General features: G+C 39.3%; 1 protein-coding gene across 1 annotated transcript in view; it reads left to right on the top strand.

The window, feature by feature from the left end:
* The first annotated feature begins 883 nt into the window (after positions 1-883).
* Gap43 (growth associated protein 43) overlaps positions 884-21,215 on the top strand; it is a 43,315-nt gene continuing 22,983 nt past the window's right edge. The window contains exons 1-2 of the mRNA XM_038344389.1: positions 884-967; positions 2,887-3,457. Coding sequence (XP_038200317.1) covers positions 884-967; positions 2,887-3,457 — 655 coding nt within the window. The remainder of the gene's footprint in view (positions 968-2,886; positions 3,458-21,215) is intronic.

Genomic DNA, 21,215 nt, shown 5'->3' with positions numbered 1-21,215 from the left:
GGTGGGGGTGGGGTTCTCTGGGGCCTCACTGATTAATAACTCATAGTGAGGGATCTCATTCCTGGCACTGAGACTTTCATTTAATAATTTGTGTCTTATGGGGGAAACATTGTCCACCCATGTAGGAGTTCAAATATTATTTTTATAAATTGTATATTTTTGATTAGGCTACAAAGCAGGTTTCCATGATGGCTTTTCATGCATCCTTAGGTTTGATTTACTCACCTCTTTCTGTTTTCTATTTTTTAAATATTGGTGTTATTCGTGGGACACGATAGCTTTCTTGAGACCCCAGAGGGCCTCTTCTGCATGTTGGTATAACATAAAATAACTGGTTTGTTTTTGCACAGAAGGAGTAGTATTTATATTGAAGAAGCACTTGGCATCAGTGCTCACATGCAGATGTCCTATCTTATAAGATAGTGCCTCATTGAGAAAATCCACAGTGGAGTACAATAAATAACATCTTGGCTTTACTCTGTGCTCCATTCACAACTGTTCATTTTACAGGGTTATGATTTCATCTCTGAGCAGAGGGCTCCTGGCAGGGACAGATGCTCTGCTGCCCCAGATTGTGCTGCGTGTGTCCCAGTAGGAGCCATCAAGAGCAGCAGGATGGCAGGAAGGAGGTGGTGCATCCAATAGCAAAGCATTTGCAGCTTGACTCTGGGAGGAGGAAGGAGGGAGGAGGATGGGCCTCATGAAACTGCTGTCATTCATCTTTCCTTCAGTGCAGAATCATATGCATGATGAACTGAAGGAAAAGAAAAGATTGCCTTGAATTTTATGGAAAAATACTGTCGATCTTGATTTTAGACTCATATGTGTCTTATTTTCAAAGACACCTTTGTGTATCCACTAAGATTGATGACGGACCTAAGCCATGACAGGTCTGTATATTTGTCCAAAGAATGTCAAACAGGACCACATCATGATTAGCTGGATCTGGGTCACTGGGGTTGGGCTGGTACGACAGGTGGAAAAGCATACTGTGTGTCGACCGCTGTGGCTTTCTTCCTAAACTAAAACAAAGGGCAAACTCAAAGCCAAGGGCAGATTAGCACCAAGCATAGGACATAGTACACAATAACCACTTTTATTAATTTTTTGAGAACAAGTAGCTATACTGCTTACTGCCATAACTCACAGTACCTGGAAGAGCGCTCACAAATGTGAACAAAAGCTAGATGCTCAAAACTTAGCCATTGTCTTCATGAACTCGCTGTGACACAGTCTGCACGTGATTGGGCCCCTCAACATTTCATCTTCAATGAGGAGGGCCTGTGAAACTCTGCTCCTTCCTGTGGGTCTGTGGGCTGTTAACAGTTGCTGGGAGAAGGTGTGGGTGTCATTTTCTTCAGGGGTACATTTTCTCATAGGTTGCCTGTGCTCCGGCAAATAATTTCCCACCCATGTTCATGCAAGCAACTCTAAACTCAGTGGGCCACACTTAAAAGGGAGGATGTGAAACCAGGAGTGTGACTTCTGGGAAAGAAGTGTTTGACAGTGAAGGAGGGGAGCAATGAGGGAGAGCAGGAGAGGGTGTGCAAAAACAAGTAAAATTCATTATATAAGTGAATGAAACTCTCAGAAATAAAATGCATATATGTGTGTGTGTGTATGTATGTGTATACAAACAGAGTACCATGGTTAACTTCAATATGATGCAGAATTTTGTGTGCTGACCTATTCATTTTTTTCCATGTCTATACCTTTTGTTCCTACCTTTTGATTGAATTTCCAAATAGAAAAAGGTTATTTGTAGCACATGTAAGACCGTAAATGTTATTGGCAAAAGATAAGATAGTTTATATTCTAATTTCATGCCTGCACTATTAGGATGCTTTATTTATAATAATAAAAACTGATTGTGGCCATCTTTGATTTGGGCTAATTTTTTTTAAACAATCAAAACAAATTTTCTCACCTTTTAAAACTCAACGATAATGACTATTTTCTACATTCCGATTTTGAAGGCCTACTATGTTCGTTGTCACTGTTGGGCCACACATTGAGATAGTTAAGCAGCTGGTCACCAGCATCATGAATCATCACATTCTGAATTCCTCAAAGCCCTGGAATTCATTTATATTTTGTACAAAACCCTGATGGGATTTACTATTGAAATAGTTAGCATGCTTCTTTCCTTGAGTATATTAATTTTCTGATTATGCTTGGAAGCTTAGGGGAGGTAGATGAATGGGTTATTGAATAATATTTCTTAAGTTGTTAAGTTTTAGAGTCTTCAGTAATCCTGGGAACCCAATATCTTTGAGGTTCCTTTTATGGAAATCTAGGTCAAATGTGATTTGAGTAACCAAGTTACATCAAAAACTGGGTTTGCACTAATTGCTTTATAGAATAACATTGACTTGAGAAAGGAAATACATACAAGTGAACATCAGTGATTTTGTTTATTTGCTTACTTTTTGTTTAAAGTAGAGATGTGTGTCTCACATTGTAGCCTAGGCTAGCCCTGAACTCACTATGTAGTCCAGGTTGCCTTTGAATTTGCCACAATCTTCTTACTTCAGCTTCTTGAGTTCTGGAATTGTAGGGCTGCTCTAGCACATCCTTCTAATGCCTATGATTCTTGGAGGTCAGAAGGATGGTAATATTTGGTCCGTAATTCAAGTCTGTAATTTCTGAACAGGGATGCTGAGAAGGAAGAAGTTCATGCTCCAGGCCAGGCAGGGTTATACAGCAAAACCATCTCTCCAAGAGCAGAGGAGTGGCTAGAGAAATGTCTCTGATTTTTAATTTTTCTTAACTGCCCAGTAAAGTGTTTAGCCCTGAGTGAATCACTCAAGAGCTATCTAATGACGCAATTTGAAGGAAAAGAACACCCTCTGAGATTTCCTTTTTGTCCCTCTTTTGTCCACAAAGGTTGAAAAGAATGATGAGGACCAAAAGATTGAGCAAGATGGTGTCAAACCGGAAGATAAGGCTCATAAGGCTGCGACCAAAATTCAGGCTAGCTTCCGTGGACACATAACAAGGAAAAAGCTCAAAGGCGAGAAGAAGGGCGATGCACCAGCTGCCGAGGCCGAGGCAAACGAGAAGAAAGATGATGCCCCCGTTGCTGATGGTGTGGAGAAGAAGGAGGGAGACGGCCCTGCTGCTACCGATGCAGCCCCAGCCACCAGCCCCAAGGCTGACGAGCCCAGCAAGGCAGGAGATGCGCCTTCTGAGGAGAAGAAAGGTGAGGGGGATGTGGCTCCCACAGAGGAGAAGGCCGATTCAGCTGAGACAGAAAGTGCCGCTAAAGCTACCACTGATAACTCGCCCTCCTCCAAGGCCGAAGATGGCCCTGCCAAGGAGGAGCCTAAACAAGCCGACGTGCCTGCTGCTGTCACTGATGCTGCTGCCACCACTCCTGCTGCAGAGGATGCTGCCACCAAGGCGGCCCAGCCTCCAACGGAGACTGCAGAAAGCAGCCAAGCCGAGGAAGAGAAAGGTGAGTACTGCCACAAGGGTGGGGCCATGGGCGTGGTGCACCAGGGACATTAAGTTCGGAGCCAGACCACTCCCACCGTCCAGGAGAAACTGTCTAGACAACTGTCTGGATATCGCGAAAGTTATGCTGAATTCCCCCAAATCTACAGCTGAGAAAGAATTACATGGCAGCCAGTACTGGAGAGTCAGACAATTATCTTAATTGGATTGATATAAACAGTCAAGCTTGATAATCCCAGTTAAAAGAAAATGTGCTGTATGCTGATAGACTTAGTTTAATAAGTAATTACTGAGACTACATTTATTTCATGGGTGGGAATTAGCTAATGTGATTATTTGGCTCTAGGAAGAGCCTCCTATAAATACAGCCAACTCTTTATTGATTATCTAGTGTGTGAACTGCCAGCAACAAAAATGTAATCTCAGCTCTCCTTTCCTTATCCCACAAAATGTTTCTGGGCATTCCACCCATCACCAATTGGTGAATGGTATGTGTTCATATGTGTATGCACCGGAGAATGTTAGCTATGACACTAATTAGGGTCAGACACAATTAGGAAAATAAGTCGGTTGGTTTTGCCAAAAACAAAGGAAAAAAAAACCCAAACACATAAATTATCATTTTATTATCAAATACACAACTCTCCTATGCATAACTAATTGAGATTTGGCTGTGAATATGAAAAGGTACTGGATTCTCTTCAGTTTGGAGCTTGGAAGTTGGAATGTTTTTAGTATGATGGCCCAAAGAGCCTGCACAGAACTGGAAAGGAACATCCTAAGAGTAAGACAAATCTAATACACTTTCCTACCTGGAAGTTGGTTCTGTCCCTCAATCCAGCATACCCACAATGTGATGTCTCCAATGTCTTTCACTAGTTTTGGCATAACCAAGAATACCTTTTATGTTGCCTTCATCTCTGTGATTATTATACAAGAAAAACAACTTAAGGAAAAGAAGATTTTGTCACATAGCTTCAGGTGTTTGGGTCCATGATGGGGTTGCTCTGTTGTCACAGGCCTATAATAAAACAGAATATTATGGCACCAAGAGTGTATGGCAGAGCAGAATTTTGTAGCTTGTGGTAGCTATGACGAGAGAGATAGGGGATAGAGATAGATGGATGGATGGGTGGATCGATTGTTAGATCAATAGATAAGTGATAGATAGATGTTAGATGGATGATAGATAAATGATGGATGGATACATAATGGATAGACTGACGGATGGACAGACAGACAGACAGATAGATTGATAGATGAGGTGTCCTCTTCAAAGGCATACACATATTGTCTTCAACTAGACCTCCTTAACCTCACTAGCAGTTCAAGTCTGAGTCCATCAGTGGAAGAAACTATTGATTAGACAAAGCCTTCTGAATCTGATCCTCCCTGGGATTCCTCTCATGGACACGCATACACTCTGAGGTGTGCTTTACTGATCTCTTAGATGACTCTCATCAAACTGACAATCAAGATTAACCATTGTACCTCTCAATTCCAAAGGTTTTTAGAGATAAAGTTACTTTTGGACCAGTTTAACTGGGTTGCCTTGCCCCTTTATAACTTTATAGATTTATCCCACATACTAAGGGTCTACATTTAGGCCAGACCACTGTTTGGGGGAAGTTTATGAGACAAGATTATGAGACTAACCTAGGAATGATACAACTTTTGATCTTCAGATTGAGAAGGCAATCACTGACTATTTGCCTAGATATTAAAACATGGCAGATGATTATTCTGTAGTTTCTTAGGAATATTTTTTCATATTAGCCCCCATAGTCCATAAACCTCTAGAGTGCAATAATTACCATAGTTATCAGCATACTCTCGCATGATTCTTTTTACCAGTGACTTATTTTCCCAGGAGCAGCAAGGTACGGTACTAGGACCTTGGTTTCAGTTCATCCAATAAAAGTGTCTTGATTTTTTTTTTTCTTTCGGCTTAGAGTTTAAGCCTAAGATAAGATGTCTGGGAATCACTTAGCAGATAACTAGAGTGTCATTCTGTAACTCTTCGAAGCCAATCATGCTTTCAAGTTCATGACATGTTTGATAGTCCTAGATCATAAACTCAGATTTTTAAAGTTTGGGGGGATAGACATAAAGACGCAACAGTAATTATACACAAACACACATACACACACACACACACACACACACATATATATTCTTTGGTTTTATAGAAAGAAATTGGTGAACCAATGAAAAATCAAATACATATTTTTAAGGATAGGCATGGAACTTCATTTTCTTATTTAAGCTTTGATTATTTGAAATGACTGATTATAATGTTTTAGTATTCAATAAATGTCAAGTATTAGAAGACTAAAAATTGACCAGACTTAATTTATAGGTAGTATGTTTTTAACCTATGTTATAAGGTTCCTCTTATAATTTTGCAAATTCTAATTATTTAATTCAAAATGTGTCTAGTCACTGGATGTCGGTAGAGATCATACTCTGTCTTAAGCTTTTCAAATTCCAGATGAAAAGATGTCTGAACTAAAGAGGCTGTATAATGTGCATTGAAAAGTTATTGAGAGTGGAAATGAAGTTCAGCATGAAGGTGATTCAGGAGACAGCAGATGATGTATTTGGATTCCTCCATAGGGTTATAGTTTAAATGGAGATTTCTGAAGTTTGGAGAATAGACACAAAGACATGGGATAACTTTAGGTCTACTGCATCTTAGCTTTAAATTGAGACTTTTATCTCAGGTAGAATCTGAAATGTTGCTTGTGGCTTTTTAAGACTGAATTCTATCAACTTGGCTTGCTGAATGTGACAAGCACAAATTATTCAGTCATGGTGAATCTCATGGAATCTCAGAAACTAAAGGTGACAAGGAGATCTATCATATGCTATCAGTCCCAAGAGGCCCTTCCTCATATTTCCTCCCCCTCACTGAGTTTCATTCTAACCCTGGTTAAAAAAGCAGAGTATTTTCAATCTGACTGTACTATTTGGAAATGGATAGCTACCAGGGGTGGTTAAAGTTTTCATGGCTACCTAAAGAGGAATGACGAGATAAGCTAGTTATGTATAGTAGAGGCAGGGGTCAAACTAATCCTAGGAGATAATCTTAGAAAATAATATAAAATTTTCAAATCAACTTTGATCATGGCTTTATACACATGGAAAGTACTTGTAAACTTTGAATATATTACTTACCTATGCCTTCTGCTGTTCATGGCTTTGTTATTAATGGGCAACACTTGCAATGATATTAATTTCTTTCATTGTTTTTCTTAGTTTCCTAACTATATATCTCTCCTTCTGTTTGCACATGCTTAACACTCAGTATGCTTAGGACCACTTTGTAGAAAGATGATTCCTTTATTGGAAATAGGATGTTGGAATACCTGTAGGAATACCTTCCTTCATTGACGAGGGGAGAACCTTCAAATATTCTTTAATTAGATTGTCCTTGGAGTTTTGTGCTAAGTAGGCAGCATGCAAATTGACTTTCAATGATGGAGATCTCTCTGTCCCTTATCTTCAGTGCTGCCAATGAATTTTCCTCAAAGAGGACTCCAAAATTTGTGCTGATATAGTATTAGCAATGTTACTGATGTAGGAGGCTATCAACCAATGATATTGTCTGGGTTGTTGACAGAGAGCATGTAACAGATGAAATAGGAAATATAATTTTGAGTCACCTAAGTATTCTGGGTGTTGATTAGGTTAAATTACATTTATTTATTTTAATTTAAAAATTATGTTCTCTTGTTTAGTGCTGGGCATTGCCACATGGCGGTCAAAAGATGACTTGCAGGAGCCGGTTCTCTCCTTCCACCATGAGGGTCCTGGGAATCACATTCAAGTCAGCAGGCTTGGTGGCAGGCGACTCTACCCACTGAGCCACCTTGCCAGTCCTACACTTTATTCTAGTCTCATTACACCTTTCAAAGTGGTGAGATTATGAACACTGATTAGGAACACAGAAAAGTTTAACCCATGCTATTAAAAAGTGTTGTAACATACATATACCAGTAGCTAAATTATGAGCAAACAAAACAGATGAAAATAGATACTTTCTAATGTATAAGAAAATGAAACACCAAGCCTACATTTACAGATTTAGAGAAATTTCTTCTTTTTTTTTTGAAGCCCTATTCATTTTTAGCTCCATCCCACTCTTTAGCTGTCTAAGGGACAAGCTAGTTTCACCAGGCTGTGTGTTAGGAGTGGGATTTCCCCTGGGTATCCATGCATGTTTGGCAGGGTGCCTCAGAAGAGGTTTAGCTTTAAAATGTGGCTTCAGTCACTTCCCAGATTTATATACAACTCATAAAGACTGAAATTTTGAATTGTGAAAGTCCATAAATGTTGTTTATAAAACATGAGCACCCTGTCAGCGTACTCAGTGGTACGCTGCTTAAATACAGTTGATTATTAAGCTTTTATGGAACACTTTTATATTGCTAATCATTTTTATTGACTTTACTTGACAACAATCCACTCGCATTTGTTAATATTTTCCTTTCTATTTTATAGTCTGAAGGCAAAGGTATTCTGCCCACAGACAGAGTCACTAACAAAGGAGGGTCAAACTGATACATCTCTCAATCTATCTTTGCATAGCTAAGCAGTTTTCAAAGCTAAAATGTTCAATCTCATCTCTCTCTTTTTTTCAATTTTAGTAGTTGGGCAATCTCGGATTGTTCCTTTGAAGTCCTAACCAGGAAATTTCTGGGGCATGTTCTGTTCCACAAACCTCTAAGGTAGGCAGGGGAAAGTCTGCTGAAATGAAGCGATGGGAGGTCTGGTCTCAACAGTACACAACCTTCAGTAAACAATTGTTTAAGAGCCAGGCCCTATGATAAATGCTGCATGGTAAGTATCCCATTGAGCCACTGTAACCACTCTGTGGTATACGTTAACATTATTTCTGTTCCTCCTTTACATGAGAGAAATGTGAGGTTAAGAGATTAAGGGAGCTACTGAAATATTTTCTTATTAAATATGTTCTTCTTTAGTGCGATGCATCCCTAATGCAACTTCCTTTCCTCCACTCTTCGCTGGATCCTCCACCTCCCCTCTCCTCGAGATCCACTGCTCTTCTGTTTATCTTCAGAAAAGAGTACATGTCTAGCAAGCATCAAACCAGAAAGCCTGGCCCTTACACGCTGAACCCTTATATACGCACAGGCAGATGCTATTCTGGAAGGAAAAGAGAAAAAAGGTGTCTAAGGACCCAAATAACTGGTCTAACCTAAGAATGTCATGCTTCTTTGTATAGTTGGGTGCTACATGGTGTTGGTGTGGAATTATTAGTGACCACACTTACAGGGAGGCATCCAGTAGCCCTCATAATCCTGATCAATTTTCTCTCAACTCCATCACCCCAGAATTATGAGAAATAGTAAACTAATCTTGATCCTAAAGTTTGTACCTAACAGAACTACCCCTTTGTTAGAGCCAGGTGGGTTACAAAGATCAGCTGAAGTGGTTCAGAATAGTATTGCTGGTATCATCAGATATGCTTGGAAAAAGTGAGAATTAGAAATTGAAAATTTTAGCTATTTGTTGGCTGCTTGTTACTTTCTTTACAATTGAGATGTGCCCAAACTAAATTTGGCTTCTCTGAATCAGATCCTTTTTAGATACCCATTTAGACTACACTGCTTTTCCCAGTATGTATGTTTGTAAATAATCCACTGCCTTTATACTATCTAGGACCAGACTGCTAACAAACTTTTTAGAAAACACAAATTGGAGTGCAAGGTCTATTTTCATAGTTTACAAAGAAAGTAGCCAAATAAGAAGACTAAGAAACAAATTTCAGAATCATGGAACATATTGTTGAGGCCTTTATGCCTTCTTCCATTGCTCTTGTAAAATTATTGTTATCATTTAATAAAAGAAGCTAGCCAGAAAGGCATGCATATCAGTGCTTTAATTTTAAAATTTTCATATAACATTTGGCACTGAAAAGAGAATATATAATAAAATAAGTAACAATATTTTCAGGTATAAGTAGGCATTAATAAAATACTTTGTTTTTTATTCTGCAAACATGTGTGTGCACATATATGCACACCATCTCAGGAGTATTACGAAAAGAACACGAGCAGCAAGAGTTACCCTGAGATCTCATTTAGCTAACCGTGGAGATGAAACAGAATGTTCAGTCTGACGTAGTAGAAAGCACTGATTGCTCACCACTCACTCTCTTCCCACAGTCATGGCTCCATTACACGCTGAGCGCTTCCTAAAGCCAAACGTGAATGGAGGAAAGAAGGAAACAGTGGAGCTGCTTCAGGCTCTAAAAACAGTGGCCTTAAAGATGTCTCAAGATGAGATGGCTTACAGCATAAATATAGATGTAGAAAAGGCATGAGTTAAAAAAAAAAAAAACAAACAAAGCCGGGCGGCGGTGGTGCACACCTTTAATCCCAGCACTCGGGAGGCAGATCTCTGTGAGTTCAAGACCAGCCTGGTCTACAAGAGCTAGTTCCAGGACAGGCTCCAAAGCTACAGAGAAACCCTGTCTCGAAAAACCAAAAAAAAAAAAAAAAAAAAAAAAAAAAGAAAAGGCATGAGTTTTATATGTTGAGAAATTAGAAAATCATTCTAATTCATTTTTCTATAATTTTCTATAATAGAAAAGCTTTTCACTTTAGTCTTCTTCAAAATACCAGATGTTGATTTCACAGGAGCAAATCTTAGCTTTTTAAGCAAATATTTATTTGGGGATTGCTTAAAAGAACATTTACAAATTGTCTTCTTATGGGTGATGGATAGCATGTGTCCTAAAAAGAGCCACCTTAAAGGTTATACTTGGTACGATCTCTCTATGGTTTTAGTGCAATAGATGGCATACAGCATCAAATTATGAGATGAGCTCATAATCAGGTTTCACTGATCTTTCAGGCTCACTGCTCTGTACTTTAAACTTAGTTTTGGTATCCTGTAAAGTGTGTTTGATTAGGTTTTCTCTGCCTTCTAGAAAAGGCAAAAACTATACCAAAGAGATACATTTAAAATGTGGGCAAATGGCTTCTTTCCCAAGCCTGGCCACTTTTCTATTGTCCTTCCTTATCTATTCTAGACTGTAGATTTGGGGCAAGGAGTAGAGAAGAGAAAAGTTTAGATAGAGGGAAAGAATCTAGGAAGTCAATTCTAGGAAACTTTGTAGTCATATTTGAATTTCAACAAACAGCCAAAAATGGAAGGTACTTTTAACTCTTTATTATACTTGAAATTCGAAATAAAGACTTTGAAATGATGATTCCCAATAAGCTCCTATCTTATACCCAGACTCTATGATAGAAAACTAGAGCTATGTTGACTATATTTTCTTGTCAATAGTTTCCTCCCTTTCTTCCCAGACTTAATTCATTATTTATGCAATATTATATCCACTTCATTTCATTAAGTAATTATAATGGTTTTATTGTCAGCTTGATTGGATTTATAATCACTAGGAGATTGGCAAGGTACACATTTGGGTGTATCTCTTAGGGTGACTCCAAAATGAATCAACTGCTGGGAGGAAGAAACCATTCTGATAGTGGGGAATGGAAGGAATGGAAGGAAGGGGCTGGAAAAGCCATCCGAGTGCTGGCATCCCCTTCTTTCTGCTTCCTGTCTACTATGAAGCAATTACCCTGCTGCACACTTCTACTGTCATGACACGTAACCAAGTGTGTGGCTCCCAATGACCATGAAATGGGCCATCAGAAACTATGAACCGGAAAACCTCCCTCCTATCCCAAAGGTGTTGCTGTAGGGTGTTGGTCACAGTGAACACAGTCAGTGAAATGTTAAGCAATTGCAGTAACTTGGAGCATTGGAACCTGTCTTGCTCAGAAAAAGAACACATGCGACTGATGTCTAATGAGCTTTGGAAAGTTTTGCAAGCAGATAAGACACATAATATAGAAAGACATAATTTTCTTCTAATTCCTTAAAAAATATATTCTCTGTATTAGGTCATTTAATTAAGCATTGATAAAATTGGCTAGCAGTCTTCAGCATTTGCAATTAGGCAGTATTAAACATCTATGTAAAAGATAACACAGGTAAAACATAATATATTTGATTGCTCAACAGTTCTCCAACCTGTTTTCAGTTTTCAAGCCACAAATTAAGAAACTGTGAAAGAGAAAATACTTTGATTTTCTTCTCATCCCATCCTGTTTGGGGGGAAATCTCAAGTCTTTACTATATATTCAGATACAAAACATACACAATAAAGGATATTTGCCTTTCTTAAGAACTGTGCTCAGTATAAGGGCTCCTCATAGGTGGCACATGAAGAGTGAAATCATTTCTGAAGGCTAGTCTTTTCTACCCCAATACAAGTTTTTAAATCAGGAAGAGAAGCCAAAAAGCATTATCCCCCCTCAAGTCACCCCATATTGATGCATGATGCAAGTGTATTACAGAAAACCTTAGATGAACATTTTTATAGTCAGTATAGTCTTTTTTATGTGGGGTAGGAGCAAATGAAGAACAAACTTAAATATTCTGAAGTTCTGTATCCATGCCTGTGATATACCCTTCTGTCAACACAACACACACACACACACACACACAGACACACACACCTCCAATCTCTCTCTCTCTCTCTCTCTCTCTCTCTCTCTCTCTCTCTCTCTCTCTCTCTCTCTCTCTCAAAATGTCCGGAAAGATCTGCCCAAGAATTTAGGCTATCAGCATATCTGGAAGAACAATAAATAAATTGCACATTTTCTTTGTTCTCTGGCCAGGAGTGGCGACAGTTCCAGGACCAGCTTTCTGTTTCTTTGAGAGCAATGAAATTTTTTTCTTCTTTCTTCCCCCCGAATCTACAATGGACATACAAACCATAACTAAGACTATTTATACAATCTATGAATTAAAAATATTCTTTTAGTTACATGTCTTTGCGACATGTATATTTATGCGAGTGCTGGTACCTTTAGAAGTTCAAGGGTCTCCTAGGACTTGAGTTAGTGGTGGTTTAGTTGACCAATGTGTGTGCTGGGAACTGAACTTGGGTTCTCTGCAAGAGCAATATGCGCTTTCAACCACAAAGACATACCTGCAGCTCTATTTGCATAATACATAGAATCTAAAAATGAAAATTTTGACTTAGGCTAATTAGAGGAAACTTCCTAGGAGGTCTTGGTACATAAGTTGCCTCACCTGTCTCAAAGAGCAATGGGTATCTAATAAAAAAGATAGTGCTTATTTTTTTTAAAAAAATCACACTCTACTTTTCATTCAAATTATTTAAAAAATGCAAATATTTAAATTCAAGCCTTAATTCGGCAGCAGGTAGTTAAAATTTTCCCTCAGTGGGAAAACTGATTTTTGACTCTGAATATTTCCTAGTGGTTTGGCTGGAGCAGGCAGACAATACAGATTTGGTGAATAAGTTAGAATGAATGAATAATATGATTTCTTGTGGAAGCCCTTACCTGCCCCAGGGTGCTGGTTTATAACTCCCAAACTTGGCACAGGCCATTCTTAGGTTCTCTCATGTGAATTATCTTTTCATAAAGCACAAATGTTGGGCAGAGAGTCGCAAAATCACTAGTGAAAGATATTGGAGATGGCCATGTTATGATATGTTCCTGTTTTATATGCACACTCTAAATAACAAAGGGTTATTGTCTCTCATTTATACACAATATCTGCAGTGCCGTGGATCCTCTCCACTAAATTGGAATCAGAATACAGAAGCTCCCTGGACAGTATTACTGTTATCTGGGACCATACGTCCTCTCTGTGGTGGCCAAAATTGAAACCATTTAGGACTTCCTAGACCAAGGGAGGCATTTTGCATTATGCTTAGAAACATATTGAGAACGGGAGGAAAAGCGGGGATGCTCCGTTTTGAAGCAGGTGATTAATTTCTTGCCAGCCCCATGAGTGACCTGTGGGTGACTCTTGCCAGTGTGTGACAAGCACACCCAGAGAAGGAATAACCTGCCAGGTTTCTTGGCTCAGTTCCTTCTTCTGACATGTCTCAGTAATCTTTGAAAGGTGTGTAAGAGTCCACTGACCCTTTTGCTGCCCCACCATGGGATGAATGGCTTATGCCTTCCCGAACCAAGAGTGCTGGGACAGAGAGGAGAAAACGGGCTTTCCCACCGCTGCTGTCTGTTTTCTTTTCCCACAGTCCTACAGACAGAATCTGTGCGCAGCTGGTGAATCTTTCAGACAATGAAACAAGAGAGTAGGAGATCAAATAGGTTCCTCCATATCCATGAAGTGCAACTTGTCATTACTCTGATGTATTCAGCAAAACAGACAACAATCTCACTGCACAAAAGTCCATTCTAATTTAAAGGGCAGAGCATCCCAGAGTTTAAGCAGGTTAATTGCTTCATTCTCCTGTTGGTAAGGCCACAGCTAATATGAAAAAAAAAACAGCAATGAAAGTATTTCATTTCTCATCTTCTTGTCCATTTAATCCTGATATGGTTAATTATAGAAGCTTTAGGAAAGAACCCCAGAGCTCTGGACGGGCACATTCACCTCATGGGAAAGTGGTTGGAGATTCCCTGCTGCACTTCTTTCTATGGTATATTGATGGTGGTCTGGATATAAGGTCAGTGCAATTGTTCACTTAGAGATCACCTAAAAACCTAGGGAGAGACCTACATTTTCTTAAAACCAAGTTAAATCAGGCTTTATGTGTTGTGTCAGAATAACATTTAGTAAAGGGAAAAGAATGTTTATTATGGCCAAGATTAAGCTGGAACTTGGGTTATGTGCCTCTCTCCACGAGAGTCTTTTCCACAGAATTCACTTCAAATATGAGTTGGAATGAACAATTATGAAATTCTGAGGTAAACAAGGATAATATTTTTCTGTGTTCTCTATCTATTTTCATTTTAGACATGCTAAGTCATTTGCTCATGGATGTATTATGACCACACATAAGTATATACTATACCTTCTGGGTATATACTACAATACTTACACTATGTATACTCTATATACACTATATATTTAAAAGTGTGCACCACCACTGCCTAGGCAGAATATTGTAATTTTAACCAGTAGTAACTAACAATTGCTATTCTGAACTTAAGGCTATTTTCCAAAGACCCTGGAATTTTGGTATGACTAAGTTCAACCAAAAATTCAGAACCCATTCTTTTCATGTAGCCACGCACTCTGTACTTGGCTTGAAGTGTGTATTTTCTAAACAGATATTCTTGCTACACACACTATAGAAATTGTATATATTTCAAGAATTTTCTTATTCTGTAAATCATAAGCCATTAAATGTTAGGTGACTCACCTAACATTAATAGCCAACGCTCTATAAAGCAACAATATCTATGGCTTCTGAGCTTTCAGGAAAGGCAAACTGATGATGCAATAGTGTATTCTCTCCTCCAGCTTGCCATAGAATCATATAAACAAAAAATTCTTTCAGATGTTATCCTAAGACATCTCTAAAGTTTATCTACATAACTGAAACATCCACAAAAATTGGATTTACAGAAATTGAAAAGTGTGAACAGGTTTTAATATTTAAAAAATCCCTAACCTTTTTTCTACTGTTCAGCCCCAACAATTGATAGCTTGTTTGCATGTCTGCCTAAAAAGATGCCCCAAAGGGAAACATTTGTGGACTATGGCGCCAAGTCCTATTTAACTCCAGGGACTGACATCCTAAATATCATATTAGTGAGCCACATCACACACAGCATGACAAACCCCAGTAGGGTAAAGGAGTAGCTTCAATAATTACAGGCTTCAGATCTGAGGTGCTTCTGATAATTGCTTTCTTCACTTTCATTTTTCTTACATTTATTTATTTTGGGGTATATGTGTGTGTGTGTGTGTGTGTGTGTTGCACGGGATGGAGAGGTACACTCATGGAGATCAAAAGAACTCCTTCCACCATTTGGGTCTCCGGGATCGAACTTAGGTCCTCAGACTTGGTGGCAAGTGCCTTTAACGCACTGAGCCACCTTGCTGGCCCAAGAATTTTTCTTAATTTCCAGTAGATGGCTCTAAAGATCACTCATCCAAAGCTCCATTTTTATACTTGTCCAAATCCGTATCCTTCAGAAACTCTTCCAATGCTTATCTTGGCAGCTGGAATGAATTTGAAATTATTACTTTTGCCTACAGGACCTCCTTCGGGCTGACTTCTGTTTGTCTCTCTGATGGTGTGTTCTTTGACACCGCCCCTTTCTTACCTTTCTCTAGCCACACTCTCTTTCCTAATATCTCTAACAGTTTTGTTTATTTTCATTGGAGACCTTTGTACTTGCTTTCTCTTGGCTGGGTGGGCTCTTACTATTTAAGTCTTGGATTGAATGTCATTTGCCAAGAGAACCTCCCCAGGTTTTGGTCTGAGTAGGAGCACAGCTGCCAGCCTCATAATTCTACCACATCAACCTGTTTAGTTTGTCTAGAGCATCCTTGTTTAGAGCATCCTTGTCTAGAGCATCCTTGGGCATAACATGATGATATCTCTCTTTGATATCTGAGTTTTCTTTCTCTATCACTAGACTTTCCATTCCTTAAATGCAGTGACAATATCCTTTCCCACAATTCTCAGTATGAGAGCTCAACACATAGAAGGCTCTCAATAGACATCTACTGATAGATTAATATCCTACATTGAGAGATTTCTTTTCATAAATAGCTTGCAAAGGAAAGGATATTTTCAGTTTTCAAATTTGAAGTCCTCACCACGTTTAAAAAAAGACTGTATTTTTTCCAGTATCTATATTGCTTGCAACCCACTTCTTTAAGTGCTTCAAATAATCTATTTCCTTCACATGACCTATTTCTGAATACCATCCCCCCAACACACACACACACACTATTGCCTGAATTCTTTAGCATCTGATTCCAGTCAACTCCACCTCACCCAACCAAAAGTCGCCACCTATTTGCTTCCAGGTAAGAAGAGAAGAGGTTGGTGAGGTGAGCTTCAGTACCCCCAAGTTTAAATATTAGCTGCTTTCACACTTAATATATTGCAGATTTCAAGTCAAGTTCTAGAAACAAGTTTTACCTGGACACCTCACAAAGGAATAGTCTTTGAACTTTACAGGTAGGCTTGGGTTCTATTCCAGGCATCAATCCTCATGATTTAATGATTTGTCCAACCCCTAGACTCTTTATCTATAGAATAAAAATATGAACACTACCCCTATACAGTTATTGTATTTAATAAGGTACCACAGGTAAAGAACTGCTTGTCAAGTGGACCCTAATTCAGCCCTTTCTTCTGATAATATATGAAATAATTATTTCTCATCATATTCTTCCTTTGCCATATGGAGAAGGTCCTCTGAGCAGATCTTTTAGAGAAAGTAAAGACAACGATTGCCATCTTTTCATGGAGAAAACAAGAAAAGACTTGCTTGTCTGGGGGATGAGCATGACTTGCTCACACTAAATACATGGATTAAATTGTTTTTAAATTTGTTTTAAAACAATGTTTAATTTCAAGGAAAGGTTAGTAGAAGATGTTATTTTATCCAGTAAATAGTAGATGACATTTACAAAGGGATGTATTTGAATGATGTAAAGGATTCATTTTAAAAAGGAAAAATACATTATGCAACAGTTGTTGCATCAGTAGACAGAGCATTGCAACAGCTGCGGGGTTAGGTAAATCTCTTCTTTGGCTGTGACAAAGGAGGAAGATCATGAGTCTTGGAATTGAACCTGAAGCATAGACATGGTCCCCAAGGAGCTCCGTCAATTGTGCAGTATAGGTTTTATCATTGTGAAATGGTCTCATTGATTAACCCAATCGGCATTAAATGTAAAATATCTACAATGTGTTTTATTGTTTATACACATAGCAAGAGTTTAATAGGAACTGACTTCTTTTTGTTCTGTTTTTTTTATTTGAAGTTATTGGAAAATTTGCTTTTTCTTTCTTCACTCCAACGCCCTGACTTTATAAAGGAAATTAATGTACGACTATGACTTAATTTACTATGGTCAGCTACAAAGACAATGATCTGCCATGTCTTCTGGGACTCAGGGGCTATTCTATTTGGCCTACTTTGTAGCTCAGCAACATCACCAAGTACTTACATTATCAGTAATGATTGAGCCTGGAAGTTAGCCAAGGCCACCAGGTAGTGATGGTAGGATTAATTTAGGCTTCTTGTAATTGGTCCCTCAGAAACTGCAATCTAGGGATTTGATAGAAAGAGTCAGAAAATCTGGAGAGCATGACTTATCCTCTTTCTAGGTAGATAGCAGTCTAATAGTTTCATCTTGGATTTTAATCTTATAGGCTTACACATAGAGGAAAAGTTAGACATCACCTTGACCTAGGAGTGAAGGGTTTCAGGGGAGCCCTTTTATCTCCTGAAATTGTTTGCAACATGTTTTACTGTGTGTGCATATGGATGATATTCTAGTCTTTCATCGGTTACTCAGCTGGGAACAGTCTTCAAAATTGTTCAACCCACTGCACTTGAACAGGATAGGTTGTGCACATGTCCATTGTAAAGAAGATGATGTGCCATGTAAGCTGCACCTTGAACAGTCACATAATGAGAGTTAGGAATGGAGTAGAGGAGACAAGCTATCCAAGGAGCACTTCTCAATGTCATTCAGATCACTTGCTAGTGGGTTTAATTTACACAGAGCTCTAGCAAGACGAAGGATACAGGTGTATAGAAGTGGAAAATAAAACGCTGTCATTCAAGGTACCTTCTGGTTGGGAGCAAAGTAAGGCCTTTAAAAGAAGCATGAAAGCAAACAGCAACAAATGACACGAATTCACAGCTGGTCAAGAACAATGTAAAAAAGTGTGTGCTTGGCCGAAAGCTGCAGTCTAACTGCAGAGGGGGAGTTCAGATGCCCTGGTGTGTAGTGAGAGTTCGTTTGTATTTTAATAAACAAAGCTTGCCTGAAGGTCAGAAAAGCAAAGCAGACAGCCACTGACTCTTACCTCTACCTCAGACTGAAAATGGCTATCCTGCCTCCACGAATCCTCAGAATGAGACTGAACTGAGACCTGTCTAATGCTGGGATTAAAGGCGTGAACCACCGCCTCCTAGCCTGTGTGGCTAACTAGTGTGGCTGGTAGGATGAAAGGTATGTGCCACCACTGCCTGGTCTGTTTGGCTAACTAGTCTGGCGGTTTTACACTGATCTTCAGGACAGCTTTGTTTATTAAAACACAAATAATTTACCACTACAGTGGTGGTGGGTGGGAGCTGAGTGAAAGAAATGAACATAGTTAGTGAACACTGGTGTAGTGTCGGGGAGGGGGAGGTGAGCATGTTGAACCCTAAAATGCTCAGACTTGAAGTGATTCGGGGGGGTTAAAATTAAGGATGGTAAATGTTTTTACTGTGCTAAAGCAGCATGACTGACCTACTCTATCATAGAGTTAAAGGTCTTAGATATAAGGTAAGACCTAATCCTATAGAGAAGGTTGATGCAAGGCATAACCCACTTTTGCAATGCATTCCACAATTTAATAATCATTTTAGTTCATCCACTCACATGACCTCAGTAAACACTATTTCTAAACTCGGTTTTTGACAACCTTACAAAGGGCTGGAAAAATAAAATTAACTTTAGAGACACTTCAAATGGGGACCTTGTCACAGTAAATCCTTCCTGTCCCATCTCAGGGCTGTAGGCTTTGCTTCGAGTCCCTGCTGGTTTGCCCGCCTCACGGCTGGGAACAGCATTACGCTGTTGCCCTCTGCTGGGTTGATGTGGGAAGTTCACCAGGAAAACAATGGTGCCCGGTCTGGTCTTTCAATTCAGGGACTTTCGGTGATGCAGGGCCACAGCAGCCTCCAGGCGGGATTCATTTAGGGCTATTTACAGGCCTCCCAGTCAGGTACGCTTGGGCATCGTGCCTGTATTCATTAACTAAGAGGAGTAATTGGATTTTTACTGCAAGTATGTTGTCAGCTAATTTTAAAAGTAGATCAGAAATTGGCCCCGCTTTATCTTTAGCTGAGCGCTAGGCGCTCCTTTCGCAGAGCACTGTACCTGATTCATCGTGGGTGGCGACCATCTTGCCACCAAAATAAACTAGGGCGGGGTTCCAAAGTCGTTTTTAATTTCTGTTCGATTATTATATTTTTAATGGTGAGGAAAGCACATTGATATTCGTGACTGATTTCCTTGTCTCAAATAATCGAAATAATGCCTTGTTGTTAAATTAGATTCAGAGTGTCCTCTTTGGTGTTCCTTTAGTTCCCTGTTCAGCTGAGTTTTTTTTTTCTATAGAGGTGAAAAATCATTCGTTGTAATTAAGAAAGGGGTGGGGTGAATGCTGGGAAAGAAAGAGAGAGAGGGGAGCTGAGAATTGTCATGTGTGCAAATTGGTGACAAACTTCTAAAAGAAAACCATGGGAACTGAGGGAGATAATAGAGAGGACGAACTGGAACGATGCATTCTAATGCTCCATTTTTATTTTTATTTTAAAAGATCAATAATATGTACATGACGGGCTGTCTCCGGTTTCCATAACAACCTGTCTCATTGAAAGACCGCAGGCTCCGCAAATCTCCAATTATCAGCCTTCCAGGGCTTATTAATGGAGCCGAGGATCCCAGTGAGGCAGGCAGCTCATTGTTGGCACGTGCCTGGTGGGCTGGCAAGAGGGTGGGAGCGCAGTGAAGTGGAGCTGCGGTGTGGCGAGACAGCAGCCATTTGTCCCTTGTCGCTTCTGGGGGGTGCAGCCACTCAGAAGGTTTGAGCTCATCTTCTGAAGCCCGAGGGGTTTACTGATGTTGCAGGCAGCTCAGAAATGGAGGGCAGAGATTGCCTTTTCTGCTCCACACCGACAGCCATCTTCCTGTAGTAGTAACGCTACATGAACATAGTACACACTCCATATGTCTATTGAACTCCTGTAATTAATATAGGATTCCTCACAAAAAAAAGTGATTCTGTTTCCAATACTACCCCCAGCCTTAATTAAAATGTGAAACCAATCTAAAGCATATCTGACAGCTCCGAGCTTCCAAATCTTTGGTCTGGCATTTACTTATTAGGTCCTCACATAAGGTCATTGACAGAGCAAATATAAGCTGGGCTTCGTGGTGAGTATCTTTAATCCCAGCACTGGGGGGCCGAGGCAGGTGGATCTCTGAGTTGGAGACAAGCCTGGTCTATAGAGTGAGCTTCAGGACAGCCATGGCTGCACAGAGAAAAAAACAAAACAAATCAGAAAAGCAGGGGGGAAATGAGGGAGCAAATATAACACTAATGAAAAATAGAAATTATATATAGATTTGTTCTACCCTTAACTGCTAAATTATGATATACAGTATCTTGTTGAGCAACTCTGTGATGAGGGCTAGTGTTGTTGCCTTTCTTAGACATAAAAGTGAGCAACAGAAAGCTTCATAGGTTGTGAGTCTGACTGCATCAGGGTCTTGGTCTGTTCCCTCTACATAATCCTTATGTTAATACTTTATTTTCCTTTATTTTAACTCAGATTAAAATGAAAAGGACCAACACAATTGTGTAATCCAATGTGATTAAGGAAATGGTTATTCTAATGTTTGATTAATAATTGCTATCTATATCATTATTGGATTTCCAATTGGGAAAGGTTTTGATATAATAAAACATATACAGCATTAGAAATTGAGTAATCACAGTCATAAAATGCTTCAGGAACATTATACAAACGTCAATTTTTATGGGACGTCTGCAGTGTTAGTTGATAAAGACTTCTGTTTGACAGAATGCCAGACGAACTGACTTTGGAACATGGAAATGTCTGCCTTAACATTTTGAATAGTTCTTCACAAACCGCCATTAAATTCAACATAATTAGGAA

This window comes from Arvicola amphibius, chromosome 10, assembly GCF_903992535.2.
Source record: "Arvicola amphibius chromosome 10, mArvAmp1.2, whole genome shotgun sequence".
NCBI lineage: Eukaryota > Metazoa > Chordata > Mammalia > Rodentia > Cricetidae > Arvicola > Arvicola amphibius.
This window is presented reverse-complemented; position numbering and strand designations above follow the sequence as displayed.